The sequence below is a fragment of the Balaenoptera borealis genome (assembly GCF_965194805.1).
Source record: "Balaenoptera borealis genome assembly, chromosome: 20".
Classification (NCBI taxonomy): Eukaryota; Metazoa; Chordata; class Mammalia; order Artiodactyla; family Balaenopteridae; genus Balaenoptera; species Balaenoptera borealis.
The window spans coordinates 50,120,191-50,144,394 of NC_138879.1; the positions used below are offsets into that span (position 1 = coordinate 50,120,191).

The following is a 24,204-nucleotide window of genomic DNA, read 5'->3' on the forward strand; positions in this document are numbered from 1 at the left end:
ATAAGTAACTCATTATAAGCACTCAACACGTTAACAGCTGTAATTGTTGGCATTACCAATGGTATACCTGTCTTGCAAGGCTATATAATAAGTCCTTTTGGTTTTGCGATTGTAGCATCCTTTATAGAGACCTACACACAATTCCTCGGGAAATATATTCAGCTCTGAGACCCCTTGTGTTTGTGTGTGCCGTACCACTGCCTGGAATCCACCCCGCCCCACCTTTCCGCCCAGCAAACATCCTTCATCAGGATCCCACTCAAGGGTAACTCCCTTAATTACCCAGCCTTCTCCGCCCACTTGTCCAGCTGAGTGGCATGGCCTGTGAGCTCCAGCTCTCCTGGGTGGCAGCCACAGAAAAACCACTGGGCATCACTGCCCAGTGTGAGGATGCTTGAGTGTCTCACAGAACCCGGGGGCCTCAGAAACTGCCTGGAGCCCAGAGAGGGGGGTGGGCTGCAGGGAGCTCTTTCTTCTCTCTTTCTCTCGGTGCATCAGCTTCTACTTTTTCTCTAGTTGCAAACTGGCTGTTTCCCGTCCACATGATAGACAGCAGCTGTCACCCACCCTCCAAAGCCTACATCTCCTCTACTCAAGAGAGCAGCCGGATGGAACTGAAATCTCCTGGTCCTAAGTCCAAATTCCTCAGGAGAGGGGCTCATTGGCCCACCTTCCGTTAGCTGCTCACTCCTGACCCAGCCAACCGGGGCGGGGCGTGGGGAGGAGCAGGGCTGGATGGTGCAAATACGGTGGTTCCCGCTGAATTGAGTTGAGGGGGGCAGTCTCTGAGAAGGGAAATTTGTGCAGGAATTTGAATACAAGCAAGAAGCCACCCTGTTGCCTACTTAGAACCCTCTGCACATTCAGAAGTTGTGTCACCGGTATGCTCTGATCCCAGCAGGGCCACTCACTCTTTCCTTCAAGGTACATTAGTTAAGGTTCTTAACTGAGCAAGCTTAGCCAAAAACTTCTGAGAGCTTGGGCTTCCCTGGTGGCACAGTGGTTGAGAATCTGCCTGCTGATGCAGGGGACACAGGTTCGAGCCCTGGTCTGGGAGGATCCCACATGCCGCGGAGCAACTAGGCCTGTGAGCCACAACTACTGAGCCTGCGCATCTGGAGCCTGTGCTCCGCAACAAGAGAGGCCGCAACGGTGAGAGGCCCGCGCACCGTGATGAAGAATGGCCCCCGCTCGCCGCAACTGGAGAAAGCCCTCGCACAGAAACGAAGACCCAACACAGCCAAAAAATAAATAAATAAATAAATAAATTTATTTAAGAAAAAACAAAAAAAAACCTTCTGAGAGCTAAAGCCAAGAGTGGGACTATATTGGGGCATCTCATAGAAAGAGTTGGTTGTTCAACTCTTTGCATGAGAGGACCCAGGGGAGCTCTGGGGCTGTGGCCACAGGAGTTAGTGACCCTCCTCTCTAGATCCTCTAGTTATTTCCTGCCTCTATGCATTTCTGTTTCAAAATCCCAATTCCCAGGAGGCCGACTCTGACCAGCCCTGATGGGTCGCTGAGCAGTTTGGCTGGGGAGGGCAGGATATATCTATCATATGACCATGGTTGTGGAGCCCTCCCTGTGTATATTGGCATGCAGTTCTCAGAGAAGAAGGTTTTGGGAGCTGGGGAGTTAGTTCAGGCCATAGTGAGAAGAGCCCTGAGTTTGGGGCCAGGAGTTCAGCCTTGCCTGAACCTTTACAGGGACCTTGGGCAAGTAGCTTGCTTTCCCCCAGTTCCCTGTGAACCTCTGTTTCCTCATCTATAAAACTGGGGAGTTGGGCTGAAAGACCACAGAGATCCCATGACATTCTGTCCATTCACACGTTCTCTTTTTCTGGAACTCACCACCCAGGAGCTAAACTTTTGAGACGTCCACAGAAGGGTCTGAGAAATGTAAGCAGATTCTTAGAGTGATCAACTCCTGCCAGAGACTTAGGGACCCAGCACGTTTCATTCTATGCTGCTCAGATGACACTTATCCACGAATAGACCTCAAGGGCTCAAATACTGAGGATTTTCCTATGGTATCAGGAGACTGTGAGAGAACAGGGTGCGTACCAGCTTGAGAAACAGGCGCTCTGTTTTGTCTTACTACTGACAGGTTAATCTCTCTGTTAACATAAAGCCATCCTTTCCTTAATTTTAACTGTCTCAAATTTGAGGGACGCTAACTCCCCCCATTAAAGAGTCTTCGTACCTAACTGAGATCGTCCACTTAAGTGCCAATTACGACCTAAGGAATGCAATGGGAAATAGTTCCTAAAGAAATTGTCTTCTTCCAGGATTTCCAGAACATGCCAGGGCCACAATTCTTCAGCGAGGCTCAAACCAAGCCAGCATCTGGTTCTCTGTGATAACTTCATTACGTAATTCATGTGTAAAGGTAAACACAACAATAGGTGTGAATGTTGCAGGACAGCTGCATCTAGCACTCTTCTACTTCCTTTCTGGGCTTCAGTTTTCCCAAATGTACAATGATTGAGTTGGACTAGATACTTACAAAGTCTGCACTCACAGCCTCAATGTTTACGACTTCCAAGACACACTGATTTTTCAAGGACACAGGCCAAGTTGAAAGAAATTAACATGGCGTCTTACGATGTTGACTGCCGGCTCATGTGTGATAAAAGAGGACGTTTCCGTATTTCTGCTCCCACCTCTCGGCTTCTTGGTCCTTGGGGCAGAATGAGTACCAGCAGAGAGCAGAGGTTACCAATTTTCTTTTCAAAGACATCCCGAGATAAGATAAGCATCTTTCAAAAATCAGCATCTACACTTCTTGACTTCTTCCTCCAATACTCTACTGAAATTGCCTTTGGCAAAGTGTCATTGGCGATTGCCTAACTGCCAGATCTAGAGGATGTTTTCCTTTCTTGGCCTACGCTGGAGCGTTTGACCCGCTGACCACCGGTGCCTCCAAACATTCTCCTACTGTGGCATCTGTGATGCTACACTTTTCTGGCCTCCCTCAGCCCCTCGGAGGTTCTTTCTTAGCCTGCTTGTTGGTCCGGTTCTTCACTCAACCGTGAAATACTGGTGTCTTCCGGGGCTCAGGCCCAGAGCTCTCCTCTGAGCTCTTCAAACTCTCACGCGTTGCTTGGTTTCCACTGCCGCCTGTCTGCAGATGTCTCCCAGCCCTCTGGCTGCGTCTGGACCTTCCTCCCCACCACAGGGTCCTCGCCCTCAACGTGTGAGCTCGTCACCTTCACTCCCCGACCTCCACCCTCACTGCCCAGCCCTCTGCCTCCCAAGTTCCCTCTCAGCAAAAGGCGCCCCGATTCACCCTGATACCCAAGCCAGAAGCCGGGGAGCCGTCCTTGGCCCCTCTCCCTCCCTCGCCCTGTATATCCAAGCAGTCCCCAAGCCCCAGAACCCCTAGACTGTCCAGACTCTGTCCCTTCTCTGCTTGCTGCACCCCCACCCCCGGGAAGGGCTTCCCATGGCTTATCTCACCCACAGGCGCCCTAGGAGGCGGGTGTGACTGGAGAACTTGAACTGAGCTATGTGTGACTCCAGAACCCAAACTCTTAGCCACTGACTTGAATCTGTGGCGAGAACGGGAGGAATTTTTTTTTCTTTTCTTTTCCTGTCACTTGAGTATTAAAAAAAACCACTACGAATGATTACTAACTGGTCAGAAAACCGACGCCAAATGCAGTTTACATTCAGCAAAGAAAACAGACGCCAGAAATCCTTCTCACACGGTGGTGCGACAGGACGGCCTACTGGAAAAGCTTACCTACCGAGCCCAGGCACGTCGCCTTCCTCTTTCCCAGGCCGGCAATCCCGAGACTAAGGTCCCAATGGATCTGAATGTCTGCCGAGCACCCTCTCGGGAACCAGCTCGCCCCTCCTCAAGCCAGGGCACCTGTGACTTGTTTTCGCTCCCTTGTGCTGCAGCATGAGGCCCGATAAAGCCTTGCCTGAATGTCTCGTCTGGCCTTCTATCAATTTCTATTGATTAAAGAGTCCAGGGACCCGAGTCAGTAACACCATGACCCCAGAAAACAGCAAAACCTGGCTCACCCGCTCCCCAGCCCCTAACTTCCTAAGAGCTGGAGGGCCCTTGGGTCCTATCCCTCCTCTTCATTTTGTTACCGACACAGGTTCTTGGACTCTTTAATCAAGAGAAAGCAATAAGAAGCCAGATAAGATATTCAGGCGAGGCTTTACTGGGACTAGTGCTGCAGCACGAGGGAGTGAAAGCAAGTAACAGGTGTCTTTGCTCGCTCCCCGAGGGGGCTCGAGCTGGTTCCTTAAATGGGTAACAACGGGGGTGGGTCAGTGGGTTGGGACAGACGGGTGGGTTAGGTGGTCTGCCCAGCCCCCCTGGTGGTGCCCTGGGCAGGGATCATGCTCAGTGCCCTGTTTTTGTTCCCGGCACCTCAGAAATAGCGGTTGGTTTGTGGCCTTTTTGTGCATGCGGTTATTTTTAGTCCCTTATGGTTTCTTTGTATTCTGTTGCTCGGGGAGATGTTTGCTCAGGTGCAATCACTCCACTGGAGGGTCTCAGGTCCCAGCCTGTCTCAATTTCACCTGAGAGAAAGAGGCCCAGAGAGACGCCCACAGGTGTTGGGAAGGCTTACGGGGGACTCCTGACCCAGGGCCGCTCCTCTCTCATCTAAGTTCCGTATGAACTGAACATGCATCCCGTGGACCAGCCAGGGGTCTAAGTCAGCAACCACCACCTTGTTTTCTAGGAAAAAGGAATCTTGAGGGCCAGGAGAAGTGTTCACCGGTCCTCTCATGAGTAAGATGGGCATGGTCTGAGTAGGGGATCCAGCCCAACTTCTGAATTGAAATAAATCTGAACTAAAACGTCTTGGACCCCTCCCCCAGGCCTGAAGTCCTGTGATAAGAATGGCCTGTGCTAATTCATGGAACTTAACACTTAAACAACTACAGGACCACTAGCAGCAGCAGAATAGAGCTTTGCACCCAAATCTCAGGCCCCGAGCAGGCCTGGAACCCCAGCCAAGACTTTTTGGTGGGCTGACTGGAAGTTCTGCCCACCTGAAATGAGAGTTCTGTTCTACGGTTTTATGACTCTGTTTAATGAGAATGGCTTAATGAGAATCCTACTTTCAGCAGACAGTGTCTGGATTAAGGCCCCCAGCCCACTCCCCGTGGTCATCCCCATCCCTTGGAGGGATGGACTTCCTAATATGCGTACACAGCACTTCATCGATGTAGATGGTATTCTCTTTGACTTGGATCTCCTCCTGCAGGGCGAGCTGCCTGCGATTCAGGCCTTGCAGCTCTACTTGAGCTTGGGCTAACGTTTCCTTTAATCTAGAAGAGGAAGAACATTAGGGAATAATTTATGGCTCTACATCACTATTTCAGGGGGAAAAATGTATTCATATATTCAGTGCAGGATCCAAATTGATGTGTCTTCCTCCTTTCTCCTCCTTAAGACAGAGATTTCAAATTGGTGCCTGTGCCATGTTCACAAGGCAGATAAACCCATGAACTGCCAACGTTTAAAACTGTAGATTTTACCTAAACATCTGGAGCTGGACTTCAGAAAAATGTAAACAGCGGGATGCAGTCCCTGCATGGCAGCAATTGGCGGGAGTTAGGAGAGACTGCCCTCTGGAAAAGAACCCCTCAAACACGAAAGGTGCAAAGGTCTTTATGCCCACCTGGCATCACCCACGATGACATCACCTAACCCTGCTCACAATCCAGGTGTAAACGGAGCCCCAGTAGCCCTGCGCCTACCTTGCGACGTTGTGGGTGATCTCATCGACCTCCTTGATCAGCCTGTACTGTGCAACGTCGCAACACAGCTCCACATTAGGCCGATGTGTCCTGGTCTCCAGGCGTGTATGAGCCACCTTGGCAGGTCCTTCTTGGTCAAGGATGGCTTTTTCGAGAACTGTGATATTTTTCTCCTGGGAGGCAATCTCTTCCATGACCTTACAGAAAGGATTAGAGGAGGTGAGGCCGGGGTGTGTTCCTCAGAACTCAACAGCAGGGACTTCCCTGGTGGCGCAGTGGTTAAGAATCCACCTGCCAACGCAGGGGACACGGGTTCGAGCCCTGGTCCGGGAAGATCCCACATGCCGCGGAGCAACTAAGCCCGTGCGCCACAACTACTGAGCCTGCGCTCTAGAGCCCGCGAGCCACAACTACTGAGCCCGTGTGCCACAACTACTGAAGCCCACGCACCGCAACGAAGAGTAGCCCCCGCTCTCCATAATCAGAGAAAAGCCCATGTGCAGCAACGAAGACCCAATGCAGACAAAAACAATAAATAAAATAAATAAATTTATTAAAAAAAACAAAAAAACAAAAAAAAAACCTCAACAGCAGATGCTCTTAGGAGGTTAGGAAGAGGGCACCTCTGATATCTACCCAAGCAGGATCCCAGAAAGAGTCTGATCCCTCTTCACTACAGCAGTGATTGCTCATGGGCAAGGTAACTCACCCAACCTTAGAACCTCACAGATGGAATGGGCACGAGTGGCCACTGTTGCCTCTTCTCCTTCCCAAATATGTAGATTCCCTCAGCAAAGGCTGAAGGCTGCCCATTTACCTTGGTATAAAGTACCTCTGTATCATGAGTGGAATGCTTCCTATTTCCTTACCAATCCACCCACTAGTACTGTAACTGAAGGTGGGGTCCGGCTGCTCACTGCTCAAAAACCATTAAAGAGGCCAGGTTGGTGGAAAGGAAAGTTTGCTTTATTTTAGATGCCGGCAACCAGGGGGGCGGGCGGGGAGGGCAGACGCCTGTCCAAAGGCCAACTCCCCAGCACAACCGGACAATCAGTGGGCAAGAGCTTTTATAGACGGAGGGAGGGTGCTACATGCAGAAACAGCACAGTCACCTCTGACAGTCACCTTGGTATTGGTCATCGGTGGTCTGACCAGCGTCATCTTGATTGTTTTGAGTACAATTAATCTTCAGTTCCAGTGTCGGTTTGTTCCCATTTCCTTGAGACCAATTCTTAGAATTGCGGCAGCTTATGTCATGGCTACAGTCTGGTCACCATGTAGTTAACTTCTTCCACCTGCTGGGGGTTTCAGTACCTATAAGACAGCTCACAGGATACGGCTCAGAATATCATCTATAGCCCTTGAGGAGGAACTAAAGGTCCTTGACTATGCTTAATGACTAAACTATTATTATTTGGTCTCCTTTGACTGTTTTCCTTTGTTTCTGTATTTTCTCACTTCTCTGATTAAACTTATTCTTTGGCTGAAGTTTTTCCACAGACAGATGGCAGGCTGAGGACATGGGGGGAGGGGAGCAAGGACCATAGGGTCCTTCTCTGTTTCAGTACCAGTTCTGCCCCCTAGAAGCCCGAAGAAAGGGTGAGCAGTTTAATCCGAGTTTTGTTGGTTTCTTTGATGGTGGCTTTGTGCGAAGAAAAGATTCCTTTGAAGCTACTCGGGTTTTCAGATTAATATTTCACTAGTCTAAAATTTTATTTCTTCCTTAAGTTTTTTTTCTTTTTAAACGTCTCATCATGGGAATTTCCAAACATACATGAAGGTGGGTAGTGTAGTGAACCTCATGGGCCCAGCATCCATTTAAGCAATGATCAATACACGGCCAATCTTGTTTCATCGATAATGCCCTCTATGCACCCCTGCCGTCAGCTTATTTATTTTAAAGGAACTCCCAGATATTATATCATTTCAGTCTTAAATACTTGAGTATGTTTCTAAGTTATAAGGACTCTTTTTTTTTCTTTCAACATAACGACAATATTTTTTATCACACACAAACGAAAGAAAGATTCTTTATTATTATCTAAAATCTAGTGTTCAAATTTCCCTCAGTGTCCTTTTTTTTTTTTTCGGTAAGAGTTGGTATGTTTAAATTAGAATTCGAATGAGGTCCACACATTACATCTGGTTTTCTTAATGTTTCTTTTTTCTTTTTTTTCTTTATAAATTTGTTTATTTATTTGTTTTTATTTTTGGCTGTGTTGGGTCTTCATTGCTGTGCGCGGGCTTTCTCTAGTTGTGGCGAGTGGGGGCTACTCTGCGTTGCAGTGCGTGGACTTCTCATTGTCGTGACTTCTCTTGTTGCAGAGCACGGGCTCTAGGCGCACGGGCTTCAGTAGTTGTGGCACGTGGGCTCAGTAGTTGTGGCTTGCGGGCGGGCTCACTGGTTGTGGCTCGCGGGCTCAGTAGTTGTGGCTCGCGGGCTCAGTAGTTGTGGCGCATGGGCTTAGTTGCTCCACGGCATGTGGGATCTTCCCGGGCCAGGGCTTGAACCCGTGTCGCCTGCATTGGCAGGAGGATTCTTAACCACTGCGCCACCAGGGAAGCCCGTCCCTACCCTTTAATTTGGAGGCCGTTGCCTCCGTTTGCCGAGCCTCTTCATGACCACGGAGGCTTCTAGCCAGGTGATAACCAGCTGGAGGCTTTTCTCATAGAACCTAGGTTGGTATCTCCAGGTGGGGGCAGGGAATCTCACCTGATTTGTTTTAGTCCATCATTCGAGCCTGTCCAGATCATTTTGGATGCTCATTTTATTTTACTTTTAAAAAACATTTATTTATTTGTTTATTTATTTTTGGCTATGGCACGTGGGAGCTTCGTTGCGGCATGCGGGCTCATAGCTGCAGCATGCGTGTGGGACCTAGTTCCCTGACCAGGGATCGAACCCGGGCCTCCTCATTGGGAGTGCGGAGTGGGAGTCCGCACCCACTGGACCACCAGGTGAGTCCCTGGATGCTCATTTTAGATGTTGCTGCCAAGGCCTCAGCCACACAGCTCCCAGCTCCTGCAGGATCTCCCCCGGCAGGACGGGGCTTCTCACAGGCCTCTGCAAAGCCCAGCTTCTTGCCTCTTCTCTTACGGTGGACCCTCCTCCCCGCTGCCTTCCTATCTCAGATCCATCTTTCAAGGCCTGGACTAAGTTCTTACTCCACCAGGAAGCCTCTTGACTAGTCTTTGGCTACGTTTATCATTATTACTATTATTGTTGTTGTTGTTCCTATTATTAGCTGCAGCAGCAGCAGCCAATTTTTATTGATTATCTATTATATTGATTATATGTATAAACTATGTAAACGTATGTATATATATGTGCATGTGTATAAAATCGGTATGTGCCAGGCATTGTTCTAAATACTTTATTTGGGTTGTCTAATTTTACCCTAACCCACTCTGGGAGGTGAGTACTGTTGCTGTCCCTATTTTATCAATGAGGAAACCAAGGAACAGGGAGCTTTTTTTTTGTTTTGGCCGCACAGCATGGCATGTGCATGCAGGATCTTAGTTCCCCAACCAGGGATTGAACCTGTGCCCCCTGCAGTGGAAGTGCGGAGTCTTAACCACTGGACCACCGGGGAAGTCCCAGGAACAGGCAGCTTAAGTGTATTATAATGTTTTAAATTTTCTATGCATTGTGATGTTCTGACATCATAAAAAACCTTTCTGGCTGGGAGAAACTGTCCCTCCCTGGGCTCTTCGATTCTTGGAGACGGCAAAGGACCAGCCTGAGCAGGCCTTGGATCTGCAAGACCAGAGCCCTCCCTCCTCTCTCTGCCCTTTCAGCCCAGGAGGCCATCTTCCTCTGCCTGAGTCATCCCAGGGCCGGGTGCCAGGCGACTGGGGACCACTCCATAGTCCAAAGCCCACTGAGGTTATTCCCCCTAGCTGATCCTAAAGTGCTCCCGCTGCCCTGCCTGGCCCGTCCTGAGGAAACCCCAGTAAAGGCCGTGGCCTCCACCTTCCCCTTGCTCCTGTCATCTGCCGCCTGACCACACTAGTGTGTTCTCCATGTGGCCCTGCGTGGGGAGCCCTGCCTCCTGTCTCTAGGACCTGTGAATACAATATAAACTGTGTTTTTTCCTGAGCCCCCTTTCTCCTTATGGCTGCACGTGACTGACCATCTCATAAAAGAACACAAAACATTAAGTAGCCTCCCCAAGATCACACAGCAAGTGTTGAAGCCCCATTTCGAACCCAGGCTGTCTGGCTCCAGGCTCTACACGCTTACCCACAAGGCTCTTCTACCTGTCATTTTGCGGACTGTTGCAGTATAACTTTTGATGACATTCTGGTTTGCCCTGCTCATCACAGAGATAAATCTTTTCTTACAATTAGACTCTGGGTCCATGGAAGGCAAGGGAGGAATGCAGCAGAAGGACAAGGTTTCGGTCGCTGAGCAGGCCTGGGCTCTAGTCCCAGGCTGCCAGTGATGCACCTGCCACCTGGGGTCCCTTCCGCTCTCCATGGCTGCTTCACCATCAGTGAAAAGCAAGGAGTGGGCCAGCAGTGGCCACATCAGGTAGCTGTAGCTGTCCCAGTGTTACAGGTGAGGCGGAAGGCTCAGAGAGCTTGAGGCGTCTGCTTAAGTCACTCAGCTGGTCTGTCGCAGGACTGGAATGTGGGCCCACAGGTCCTCAGTCCAAATTCAGCCCTTGTTCCACTGGACTCTACCCACTGTCCCTGAGCTTAGCCTGCGGGATGGTCCCATATGCTCAGGACCCAGCGGTCCTTGCTGGTGAGGGACATGGGCTAGAGTCGGCTTATTGGGCTCCAATTGTTAAACATTCAGGAATTCTGCCAGACCTGTGTTAAATGGGTAACTTGAAACTGACCACGGTGGAAGAATTTACACCACAGAAATCTGCAAGTTCTATAAATCAGGGGCTTTTTTCTCCTCTGGGAGCCAGTTTACCAGCAAATGGCTGGATAACCAGACAACAAGCCAGAATCCCAGAGTTGCATCTGGGTTTGGAGAAATCGGTTGCACTCAACTCACGGAACTTCAGAGTCATAAAGAACGTATAAGGGACTTCCCTGGTGGTCCAGGGGGTACGACTCTGCACTCCCAATGCAGGGGGGCCCGGGTTCGATCCCTGGTCGGGGAACTAGATCCCGCATGCATGCTGCAACTAAGAGTCCTCATGCTGCAACCAAGAATCCGCGTGCCGCAACTAAGTCCGCATGCTGCGACTAAAAGATCATGCACACCGCAACAAAGATCCCGTCTGACGCAACTAAGACCTGGCGCAGCCAATATAAATAAATAAAAATAAATCTTTTTTTTTTTAAAAAAAGAACGTATAAGAGCATATGGTACATCTCTATGCTCCACAGAAGGAAGAACTAAGGCCCAGAGAGGGGAGACAGCCTGTTCTTTGCAGCGATGAGTAAGAAAGGAGGCCCAGAGCGGGGCCAAGGCCCGCTCCAGTCCCCCAAAGCCCAAAGCCTGCTGCTAAGATGGAGAGAGCTGAGTGACCTCTACTCCTTAGTACACAGGATCACAAGCCCTGAAGGCCATTCTAGGTTTACAGGGTGAAACCTTCTGAAGGTGCTCTTCCATGGTCCCCCCGGGGAGCTCACCTTGGCCAGATGAACAGCCAGCTTGTCCCTGGCGTCCTTGGTCTCCTTCAGCCCATTCCTGAATGCGGTGTCCACCACGTCACGTTGCCTGCTTAGGTCGTTGGCCGTCTGGGACAAGATTCGGTCCACGAGGGCCTTCAGCGTCAGAGAGTTGTTCCTCTGCCTGTCGGCCTTCTCCACGTTGGTGTTGGAGAAGTCCAACCAGTCTTCCAGACTCACAGAGCTGAAACAGGACCCATGCATTCATTCATAGCATATTTGGGCTGGATGTGTGGGTATGGGGGTAGGACAAGCTACTGGAAACCCACAGGAAGTTAAGCCTCCCTCCACCATCAGAAGCACCTAGAACGTTTCCCCATCTCTAGGCAGAGCGAATGGTGGTCTGTCAGTGGCAATAACTGTCACTTTGGGGAAACCTACTTACTCTGTGCCAGGCTCTGGGCTGGCACTTTACAGACATCCTCTCGTTTAATCCTCACGATGGCCTAGTGAGCTAACTTTCATACCCCCATTTGACAGATGAGGAAAACTGAGGCTCAGAAAGATGGAGTAACTTCGTCAAGATCACATAGGTAGAGACAATTTAAGTATCAAAGTAAATTATAATAGTAACAGATTACAACACACTGAATAAAATAGGAGAATGTGAGTCCATACTGGAATGCTATAAAGAAATGAATAAATTGCTAGTTTGACAAGGAACTGCTTTATATAACACTTGAGGAATCTCAAAATAATGTTGACTGGAAGGAAAGGGACACACGAGACACATAGTACATGATGCTATTTAATAAATGCAAAAGTAGGCACAACAAACCTATTAGAACTCAGGAATGTGGTTCTCTTTGGGGAGGAAAGAGGAGGTATTGATCAAGAGGGGACAGGGTGGAGGTTCTGGTGTTGGTGGTAATGTTTTATTTCTTGGCCTGGTTGGTGGTTACATGGAGATTGTTTGCTGTGTGACTAGAGGCAGCCTCTGAGATGGTCCCCAATGACCCCCTGTGTCTCCTGGTATTCACACCTTTGTATAGTCCCCTCCCCTTGAGTTGTGGGATGAACTCATTGACTCATCTCTCATGAATAGACATAATGAGAGGTTATTTCTAGGATTAGGTTGAAAGAAAATTGTGGCTTCTGTCTCGGCTGCCCTCTCTCTCTTGCTTCCTTTTGGATCACTCGCTGTGGGAGAAGCCAGCTGCCACATCCTGGGACAGCTCCGTGGAGCGGCTCGGGTGGCAAGGCCTGTCATGACCACACGAGTCGGCTCAGAAGTGGGTTCCCCCCCCGCCGCGGTTGTGCCTTCAGATGAGACTGCAGCCCCAGCAGACCCCTTGACTACAACATCATAAGATGTGAGCCAGAGGCGCCCAGCTGAGCCATGCCTGGGCTCCTGACCCACAGAAGCTGGGAGATGACACATGGTTATTGTTTTTAAGCTGCTAAGTTTTGGGGTACCTTGTTATACAGCAAAAGATAACTAAAACAATGATAATTCATTAAACTGTTTACTATTAGTTGTGCGTTTTTCTTTTCTTTCTTTGTTTTTGGCTGCACCGCATGGCTTGTGGGATCTTAGTTCCCCAACCAGGGATTGAACCCGGGCCCTGGCAGTGAAAGTGCCAAGTCCTAACCACTGGACCACCAGGGAACTCCTGTGCAGTTTTCTATATGTATGTTTTACTTCAAAAAGAACGTTTTAAAAATTAGAATGAGTTAGGTCTGTGATGTAATGTTACTTGAAAAATGTAAGTTAGATGTTACAGAAAAGGTACATGGTACAATCCCATTTTTGTAAAGAAACAAAATTTATTTGTGTAGGTGAGTGTATACATATGTTTGTAAGAACATACAGATAACACTGGTTATCTCGGGGAGTGTAATGATAGAAAGGAGTAGATATGGGGAAATTATTAACTTGCCCTTTCTACATTTTTAAATTCTTTTACTTGTTAAAAATGCAAATAGGTAAATGAATAAATTTGAAAGGTTTAAAGATTTTATATCAGAGACTTCCCTGGTGGTCCAGTGGTTAAGACTCCGCGCTTCCACTGCAGGGGGCGTGGGTTCAAACTCTGGTCGGGGAACTAAGATCCCGCATGCTGCACGGTATGGCCCCCCCCACAAAAATTTTTTTTATATCAGACTTTCTTAAAGTGGGGGCAACCCGGAGGACCGAGGCGCCTCTGGGTCCTGTGTCAGGGTACTCACTGCTCAGCGCCCACCTTTGCCCCAAGCCTGCCTCTTCCCAGCTCTCAGCCTGCATTCAGGATGATGTGCTAGGTCCTGCCTGCCTCTCTGAGAAGCACTAGGATGACACACAGCAGGGAGGAGGACAGCAGGGCCAGGCCAGCAGGGACCCACTCACTTTGGTTCAACCCTCACGACGTTCTCAGAATATTTGATGTTTGGCGAGTTGTTGTTGAGTGAGAAGCAGATATCATCAATGGTCAGGGCTGTAAACTTGTCCCTCAAGTCCTTTTCAAGACTGTATTTGGCAGAGCGGTTCAGCCTGAAGGGAGAAGGTAAACTGGGTTTCTCCCTCCGGAATGCCTAGGTAGCACCTAAACCAGGTTCTTGGGAGACCATGGCAAATGAAGCCAGTCTAGTGCAATATGGCGACACTTCCTCCCACCTTCCCATCCCCCCAACACACACACCCACACACCATTAGACACTTGGTGACAAATTAATGTATCCAAGCTAGGACTTCAAGATCTTCCCTCCAAATGTGACATTTTCGGATGTCACCACTGTGGCATCCTGTTTGTGAGAGGTCAGCTCCAGTGTCCTCCAGTTTACAATCAGGGGTGAAATCTGGCCGCACCCCAACCCCGCCACCAGAGGGTGACTGTCACGCGTGAGAGGTTGTCCTCGTCTCATTCTGAGTGTTCCTGGGCCACCTTGGGGCATGGAAAGTGCTTGTAGGGTATTAAATCCCATTCTTTCTGGGCCATGGAGCACGGCCTTGGTGGGCACCACCTTTTCTAGATAACGCCCAGTGGAGATGTGAGGGCAGGCCCCGCATGGCCATACCTGATCTGCTCAGACGTCTCCTCCAGGGTGCGGGTCAGCAGGGCCGTCACCCCCCGGATGATCTCGGCCTCCTTGATCAGCTCCTGCTCCACCTCATCGTGGACCAAGTCAACGCCAACTCGCTTCTCCCTGACCGAGAGAAAGGTGGACGGTCATCCCACACGTGGAGGAAGGCAACTCAAAATCTGCTGACTTTTAAAACTGTCGGGACAACTGGACCAAATCCATCTGGATGATGTGATGGGGGATGTACATTAGTTGGTGTCTATGCGACTTCAAAATATCCAAAACATAATGAGGAAAAATTAATCGGTGACTGGTTACTTGGTCTGAAAAATGCCAGCTGGACTTTTTGGCCTCAATTTGGCCATCGGTTCCGAAGCCTTTTACTTTTTACCTGTTTATCGGAAACACTGTCTTCTGACTTAGAATTTTAAAGACATATTTCCTTCCTTGATCCTAGTCCTCTGACAAGGATTGAATCCAAAAAGATGCTTTATAGTAACAATAGTAATAGTCATAATAATGCCAAAATTAATAGTACCCCCACCACTGAGCACTTACTACGAGACAAGCATTGTGTTGAGCTTTTCATGCGGATAGTCCTTCTCACGTAACCTCTCAAGTACAGGTGAGGAAACTGAGTTTCAGAGAGATTACGTAACTCACCCCATGTCACAGAACTAACTGGGCATTACTCATGTTTTTAACCACTTACTCCCAAAATTGATCAGTCGCTGTCTGATAGTTTATTCTTTTCCACCTGCATGACAGTGCTAGGGAGGAAGTCTCCACTCACCAGCTGTGTGACCTCAGGCACGCTGTATAACTTATCTGTGCCTTGGTTTCCTCATCTGTGAAATGGGGATAACTATTAGTACTTCCTAGTGTTGTGGCAAGGGACAAAGGAGATAAGAAAGCAGATAGCACGGTACCTGCCACAGAGGAGCATGTGCTCAATCCATGTATGTCCTCTACATCCTAGTTTCCCTTAGGTGTAGACTTGAGCCAACTGGATGTTGGCCTCTTTGATCACCGGCTACTTCCCTTTGCCTCACAAACTCTCTAAATCTGGCTGGGAGGTTGCTGCCTGGTTGCTGCTGAGGGGGTCCTGGCTAAGCTCACTGAGGTAACAGGGTTTTCTGGGAAGGAGGAAGAGTGTGGACAGAATCACAGTGCATTTGGGAAACTGCAAGCAGCACAGCACCCCTAAGTACATCCCACTGTTGGGGATGAGATATGGCCCTGGAGGGGTCACTGGGGCCCCAACCAGGACGGACCTTGTTTTTGAAGCTAAGAAGTTTGAACTTTATTTTGAAGGTACTAGGGCAAAGGATTGTAATGAAAGGATTCTAAGCGTGGAGTGACCTGGAAAGATCTGCATTTGGGAGGGTTCGCTCAATAGCCAGCAAGGAGGATGCACTCGACTGGAGGGGCCTCTGCTGGCAGAAGGGTGCTCCCCCTAGGGCTGTGACAGGCCTCAGGTCTGCAAATCAGCATCACCCCAGAGCAGAGAGGATCATCCTACTCATAGGACTTACAGGAGGGAAATTATAGTAAAAAGGTATGTTTGCACAGTGCTCTCTGGATTACAAAGTGCTTCCATGTGGCTCTGTGTATAGGAGCAGACTTGTCCTCTAGTAATTGTATCTGCTCTGCCTGCCCAAAATAAAGACCACCATTTCCCAGTTTCTATTGGTGTGGCCATGTGACTAAGCTCTGGTCAACGGGATACAAGCAGAAACGGTGAATGCCAAACCCTTATTATTCCTACTTGTTGGCATGTAGACATAATGGCTGGAGCTCCAGCTGCCATAGTGAATCATGAGGTAACCTTGGGAGTAAAAGCCACGCACATGGAGCAATAAGATAGTGGAGCAACACGATAGAAAAGGCCTGGAAGCCTGACACTGTGGCACACCATGCCAACCCTGAACTATCTCCAGACTCCTTAAACGTGAGAGAGAGAGAAATTATCTAAGTTCAATGTTATTTTGCCCTTTTCTGATTACCCACTGCCAAACCTAGTCCTAACTTATATTTAACTTAGTCAAGAGCAGAGTTTAGACATGAGCCAAGTCCAGTGCTCCTTCCACTGCCCAGCACCCTGGGCATGCTGAGATAATTTCAGGCTCTAAAAGAACACATGCTCATTTGTCTCATTCTAACCCATCACCTAGCACAGTCAGCTTTTACCTCTTCGCAATTCATTTCTTACAACAGATGATTCATTAGAGGAACCTTCCCTCCTACCTGTATTCCAGACACTTCTCAGTGATGTGCAAGGGCTCTTTAAAGCTCTCCAGGGCTTTCTCCAATCTGGTCCGATAGATGAGTAGATTTTCGGTCGCATGCACCAGCTGCTCAAGTTTGCCATCTAACTCCTTCTTCCAGAACCTGACTTCCTCAAGCCTCTGCTCTGAAGCACACAGAGAAGTCACACCAGGATTAATCTATTCCCAATGTAGCCAACTCTTAGATTAGAAACTTGAAGACTATTGTAAACCTACCCGAGATACTTTCTTTTCTTCTTAGAGTTGTGCTACTTGGGGCATCTTTACATCTCTGAGTTTATTAGAAAGAAGGAAAGAAGGAAGGAAGGAAGGAAGGAAGGAGGGAGGGAGAGATGGAGGGAGGGAGGGAGGGAAGGAAGGAAATAAGAATATATTTCTTCTTAACATTCAACATCAAATTAATCCAAAGACCATTCTACACTCATTGACTCTAATTCTTCAAAGTCCACTGTTTTTAATAACTTTTAATTTTGTGAAAGACACAAATGTATATTGTTTGGAAAGTCAAATAGTTTTACAAGTATTACAATTCTCTGACACATCCCTACCCACTCCCACTTTCTGGAAGCAACCGCTTTTTAAACACTTTTAGTATTTCTTCTGGCATTTGCTTACATTGCTATTTATTCATTATCAGTTTTAAGATTACCTATTGATTTCCTATGATGAAAGATAAGAGTTTGCTCTTATATGACTTATACAACACACTTCTGATCTTTCAATCTTCCCAATATAGCTGTGTCACCATGTTGTTAAATAATAATTTAATGTTTGTTTATATTATTGTAGGTATGTAAGTATTATTTATACTCAAACCATGATATCATGATACTACGATAAATTTACTTTCTTATACAACTTTTAAAAAAATTTTTATTGGAGTATAGTTGATTTACAATGTTGTGTTAGTTTCAGGTGTACAGCAAAGTGAATCAGTTATACATATACATATATCCACTCTTTTTTTAGATTCTTTTCCCATATAGGCCATTACAGAGTACTGAGTAGAGCTCCCTGTGCTACACAGCAGGTTCTTATTAGTTATCTATTTTATATAAAGTAGTGTGTATATGTCAGTTCCAATCTCCCAATTTATCCCTCCCCCCCTTATCCCCTGGTAACCATAAGTTTGTTTTCTACATCTGTGACTCTACTTCTGTTTTGTAACTAAGTTCATTTGTTAGATTCCACATATAAGCGATATCATATGATAATTTGTCTTTCTGTGTCTGACTTACTTCACTCAATATGACAATCTCTAGGTCCACCAATGTTGCTGCAAATGGCATTATTTCATTCTTTTTTATGGCTGAGTAATATTCCATTGTGTATATGTACCACATTTTCTTTATCCATTCATCTGTCAATGGACATCTAGGTTGCTTCCATGTCCTGGCTATTGTAAATAGTGCTGCAATGAACACTGGGATGCATATATCCTTTCAGATTATGGTTTTCTCCAGATATATCCCCAGGAGTGGGATTGCTGGATCATATGGTAGTTCTATTTTTAGTTTTTTGAGGAACTTCCATACTGTCCTCCATAGTGGCTGTACCAATTTACATTCTTGCCAACAGTGTAGGAGGGTTTGGAACTCCTATAGGTATTGAGCCTCCCAGATGGATCCTCTAATTTTCTTGTCTTTTCTCTCTTGTTTTCTATCTATCTCTTTGTCTTTTTTTTCTACTTTCTGGAGATACTTCAACTCTATCTTTCAACCCTTCTTTTGACTTAAAAAAATATTCTGCTCTCATATTTTTAATTTCCAAGAACACTTTCTTGTTCTCTGAATGTTCTCTTTTTTAAGAGTCTTCTTGTTCCATAGATGCAATGTCTTTTCTAAATTCCCTGAGGATCTTATAGTGTTATTTTTTCTTTTGCTCTGTGTACTTTCTTTAGTTTTGTTTGTTTCAGTGTTTGCCATTTTAGAACCTTCCCTCACATGTTTGGTGATCCTCATCTGATCATATTTGAGAATAAAATGCTAAAATACTAACTGGGAGCTCTGTCTGCAGGGACACGCCTTGTCAACCAGAATGCTTTATTGTCTAGTGTGATCAGGCCTACCTATAGGCTGGTATCAGGAGTAAGCATCAACCCATCAGGAGAAGCCTAACATTTAACCCTGCAGGTCTGAATGAAGTTTTGGTTTATGGGAGGTTGAAAACTAGCAGCCCTTAGACCAGGTTTTGTTTATAATTGCGTCTGTTCATCCTGCCCAGTGTTATAAATATTAGACCAGGTTTTGTTTATAGATGTGTTTGTTCATCCTGCCCTGTGTTATAAATACTAGACCAGGTTTTGTTTATAGATGTGTTTGTTCATCCTGCCCAGTGTTATAAATATATCAACTCAATTGCTAGCATTTAAAAAGTGGGTAAAATTCCAGATTTTCTAAAAAAAAAAAAAAAAAAAAAAAATCAGGGAACTCGGCAACACTGGGCCCATATTCTTTCTTGGGAAAAAATGGGTTGAAATTGATGGAGCACATGTTCTCCAGGCACCCTCAGTCCCCACCACTCTCTGTTGGCTTAGGGGTCTTATTCAAACCCTTATGTTACCTGCCCAACTCTGATAGACTGTTGAGTTTGTGACCTCTGGTTTATCACTTTTTGGCATTTGGGACTTTTGTTTGTTTCATCTTATTTTTATTCTTGTTTTGCTTATTTAAGGGCACCACCTTTTACATTGTGTTCATAGGAATGGGATTGTCCAGAGCGTTACTCTTTCTTTAAGACTCAGCTTAAATGTTCCTCTCTAGGAGGTCTTTCCCAATTCTCCAGGGCAGACTCCACCCTCACTTCTGTACCCCTTCCCCCAGCTCCTATCTAGTTATATTTTGATTATTCATTTTTCTATCTTTCTCCTCCTCAATCCAGGAGCCCCTCAAAAACTGAGGCTCTGATCATCCTCTGTGATATTCCCAGGGCTTTGTCCATAGATGCTCTTAGATGCTCAACAGATATGTATCGAATCAGTAAAAGAATGTCTGATGAATGGCTGAAAATCAGACTGGGTTACCATGTCTCTACCTTAGGGCAGTGAACTTAAAGACAGAGGCCAGAGAATACACATGTTTCTCCCTAATATTTCAAGATAATACATTGCCATTCCTGAACATGAAATGCAAATGACAGTATCGCCATACCTCAACAGTATCATCCAAACATGTTCACAGATATACCAAATGTGTTATCTTACCTAGTTTCTTGTTCACATCGCTTTGAGATTTTCTTGTGGTCTTTTCAATTTCATTCACAAGCCTCTGGCTTTCTGCCACCAGGCGTTCGGACCGGGACCTTTGGGCCTCTGCTCTGTGGTATTGGTTCTTGTTAGCAATGTGCCACTCTGAGGGCAAGAACTTGGGTGGATGTTGTAGTAGTTTGGCCATTTGAGGTTTCTAAAGTCCTGATCAAAAGCAGAATTTTTTTTTTTAGATTCATTGAAAGCAAGTTGTCCTTTTTTTAATGTCAGTTTTTTATTAAAGTGTGACATTCATACCAAAAGGTACATAAATCATAATCTGTACACAAAATGAAAACCTCTGTACAGCCAGCACCCAGATCAAGAAATAAGCATTACCAGCACCTCACGCCTCTTTCTGACCACTATTCTTCACCCACACAGTAACCACTATTCCAACTTTTAACACTATAAATTAGTTTTGGTGTTTTTGAACTTAATATAAATGGAATCACTATGTACTCTTTTATATCCGACTTTTTTTTGCTCAGCATTATGCTTGTAAGATTTATCAGTATTGTTCATATACTTGTAGTTTGTTCATTCTCATTCCTGTGTAGTATACCATTGTATGATTATACCAAAATTTGTCTCTCTTTTCTACTGTTTATGGATATTTGGGCTTCCAGTTTGGCACTATTATGAGAATGCTATGAATATTCTCATTTAGAGACAATGTGTTTTTTGGTGAACATATGCATGCATTTTTATAACGCATTAGAATTGCTGGGTCATAAGGCAGTGTTCAGTTTTAGTAGGTATTGCCAAACAGATGAACCCAGACATGTTTTCTTAAAAAAAATAAAAGAACAACTGTGACATCTGTAAACTGACAACTGGGTATTGCGCCTGTTCAGCAGATGAAAGAAACAAAACCTTCCCAGGACAAAGAAAAGGAGAGAACAAGAAGAGGAACACGTGAGGAGGCAGCAGGCAGAGACCAGCAGCAGCAGAAAGACCAACATTTCCCCACCTCATCTGCACACAGCTCTGACTGTGAGAACTGCCGTCCTCAGACAAGGCTAAAAACTGCCCCCACCCACATCCTCACCCAAAATATATATCTGAGCGCCTGCTCTTAAAGGCTTCTGGATCTCTGAAGTTCTCCAAACATACAAGGAGGGACCCGGAGTCAGATCTTGACCAGGCTGAGCCCGAGGCCACCCGGCTCCCTCTGACAACATGGGGTCTCCTAATCCAGTCCCTCCTATGGCTTCGGCCAAGTGTGAGTGTGGGGCTCAAAAATTAACCCAAGATTTCTGGATAAGTCTGAGTAGCTCCCAGAGAAATCGAAATTAGGGCTGAGGTCGAAACTAAACCTAAATTCGGGCTGATAGCAATGGGCACAAGGCATTGGGTAGGTCTGTGTGCTGCAGTTAAGGGTTGGTGGTGTAGGGCCGGGGCTTACTTACCCTCAGCGCCACAAAGAACTACTACACAACTTCGGGATGGGAGCCTCCTTACCCCAACCGGAGCTCCGGGTTCTTGCAGAACTGGGCTGTAAACAGCGCAGTCTCCATGGCAACCGGAGACGCGTCACCGGGGCAAAAGGGGCGGGGTCTGCCGCGAAGCTACGTTTTCCCCAGAAGGCTCTGCGCAGGCGCGAGTTCTGTGTTTTCCCCCAGCGCCGGGGACACAGGGATGTGGTTTGGGAGCGCTCAGGCCAGATGCTCGGCCATCTCAACCTACCACGAAGACGCAGGACACCAAGCTGGGAGTCAGGAGGCCTGCGACTGGCGTTGGTCCTGCTGCGGGCTGGGCCACCTCGGGCCGCACTGCTCTCACTGGGTCTCGGACTCCCCAGGTGTACAGCGATGTTGGGCTGGACCTTCAGGCCCTCGCAGCCGCAGGCCATCCCGGGACCACTAAGCCACAAGCCCGGCCCTGCATGGAGTTAGCCGCAAGAGATTCCTGAGGTTGCCCCGGCCGCGAGTAATTAATAGGAGGAGGGGTCGGGTCTCGCACCCGGGGCCCGCCCCTCAGCTTCCGGCCGGGGGCGGTGGCCGAACCCAGGGCTAGGAGTCAGGAGTAGTTTCTCCATCTAGAAAACGAGTGGATTGGAGCTCCCAAACTAAGAGTACAGTGCTCGGAATATGTTCTTTATGGTTGTAGTGCTGGTAAAAAGATAGCACTTCCGCACAGCCTGGAACACAGAAAATGGGTATTCAAATCTCCCGCCCTATGCCACACTTGCAGCTCCACCTTTCACACCCCCCAATCGAAGGCAACCTCCCTCTAAGAACAACCAATCAGAGGAGGCTTTGCCCCGTGGAGCCCGCCCCCCTAACATCTCGCGATTCTTTTGTTAGCGTCCTGAGGGCCCACGAGGCGTCATGAATATTAAACAGGCCGCATGTCCAGTGGCGTCTGGAGGAGCTCGTGTTGCATATTCATATTTCCCATCCCTCAGAGAAGGGGCTATTTAAGGATCGAAGTGGCCTCGCCTGCCACCCGCACACCAGCGGGAGAGTCGCCAGTCTTGGCTACCAGTGGGTATTCAGGGCGTGGAGCCTGGGTTTCCCACTCAGGGAAGGCGAGCCGGCGGGAATGGGCCGGAGGCCCAGCCCCAGCACTGCATTCCAAGGACACCTGAAGAAGGTGGTCTGACTCCTGAGCGTGCGGGGCAGCTGGGCCTCAGGGGAGGTGCTCGCTGGTGGGCGTCCTCTCCTACTTAGGCGAGAAGAAGGGGCGGCGTCCTGATGGAGCAAGCCAACCCTGAATGACCCCTGTGGTTTCCTTTGGAGGCCCCGACCCTGGCGTCCCCGCACCTCAGGTTACAGAAGGGGAAATTTCTTGGACCTGTTGGGAACATGATACAATTGGCCAAAGTACATGAAATTAGCTGTATGAATTATGATCATAGGTCACCATTGTATTTTGCATCCGTATACAAATTTAATCCTCTCCCCCTTCCCCACGGCATGGAGAGGGATAGAAAAACCTTGAGACCCTCATCGAAGAACTAATGCTTGCAGTTGAGTCCAGCCAGCTGGACTCTCTTCTGCTGGTTCTGCCCTCTGAAAGGCCTAAACTTGGATGCTGTTGCATCTCTTGATATACTTTAAAAAAAAAAAAAAAAGCACTCTGCAACTATTTATTCTGGAGTTTAAGTGTAATTGCAAGTATTTGAAAATATTTTCGAAAGTAAAACCTTATTTTGCACCCACACAGGCCAGCAAAGGAATGAATCCAATAGAGGAAGTATCGAACAGCTTATTATCAATAATAACTCAGTGTGTATCTGGCATCAGTATATGGGTAGAGAAAAATATTAGAACGTAAAGCAGATACGCAGCTCAAAGCTTAGAATTTGGTAAATTAAGAAGTGTACAACCAAAGCTTAGATTCAAAGTAGGAATACTCAGGCAAAGTGCATTGAAGTTTTAAGTGGTTTGGAGATTTTTGTTGGTTGGAATAAAACTACGTTTCCCAAACTGCGTTGTTTCCTGCAGAGGTGGTGTAGGTCTGTTTCCCCAACCCGCCTCTTACTGGGTGAGAGGCCTGAGTGGGCAACTCTGAGTGCAGGTGTGGGGAGGAGGCCTTCAGCAAAACACCCCAGGTCACTGTGTCCACTGGGAGATGGAAAATACAGGAGAAAAATTAAGCCCGAGAGGACAGACTCAGGAGATTTAATACTTGTCAAGTGGAACTTCCAGAGGGGGAAAAATAGAGAATAGAAGATGAAGGAAAGAGAGAGAGAGAAAATGTCCTTGAGTTAAAGACTCAAGTCTTTATTTATTTAATTAATTAAAAATTTACACAATTTTGAAAGGTTACCTTCCATCTACATTTTGTTGTTACAAAATATTGGCTATATTCCCTGTGTTGTGCAACACATCCTTGAGCCCATTTTACACCGAATAGTTTGTGCCTTCCACTCCTCCACCCCTATATTGCACCCCCACCCCACTGGTAACCACTAGTTAGTTCTCTGTGAGTCTGTTTCCTTTTTGCTATATTCACTAGTTTGTTGTATTTTTTAGATTCTACATGTAAGTGATGTCATACAGAATTTAAGACTCAAGTTTTTAGATTGAAAGACCCACCTGAAATAATTATTTCTCTCAGACACACACATACATACACATTATATGTGCATCTATTCTGTATCTATATACATTCTATTCTGGTGAAATTTCTTTATTCGAAGAGTAAGGAAGAAAGTAATGAATAGGTATACAGCTTTTTGTCTATAACATGGGTTGCTAGAAATGATGCTAGAATAACGTCTTCAAAATTCTAGAGGAAATGATTTCAAATCTGAAATTCTATAACCATTCAAAACACCTCATGTATGAGAGCAAAATA

At 47.0% G+C, this 24,204-nt stretch overlaps 1 protein-coding gene across 3 annotated transcripts; it reads right to left on the reverse strand.

Annotated features, from left to right (window-relative positions):
* Positions 1-5,002: 5,002 nt before the first annotated feature.
* TEKT1 (tektin 1) lies at positions 5,003-22,100 on the reverse strand. 3 transcript variants are annotated; one of them, XM_082370735.1, is made up of 8 exons: positions 21,586-22,100; positions 19,855-20,061; positions 16,612-16,777; positions 14,359-14,487; positions 13,691-13,834; positions 11,326-11,548; positions 5,731-5,927; positions 5,003-5,298 (listed from the first exon to the last, which is right to left on the reverse strand). In XM_082370735.1, exons 2-8 carry the CDS (start codon positions 20,042-20,044, stop codon positions 5,091-5,093), a joined length of 1,257 nt encoding a protein of 418 aa, XP_082226861.1. In that variant the 5' UTR covers positions 20,045-20,061; positions 21,586-22,100; the 3' UTR covers positions 5,003-5,090. The 3 variants fall into 3 exon arrangements, with proteins under 3 accessions (XP_082226861.1, XP_082226862.1, XP_082226860.1); XM_082370736.1 differs by lacking the exon at positions 21,586-22,100 and adding an exon at positions 21,361-21,576; XM_082370734.1 differs by lacking the exon at positions 21,586-22,100 and adding an exon at positions 21,309-21,575.
* Between the last annotated feature and the right edge of the window lie 2,104 nt (positions 22,101-24,204).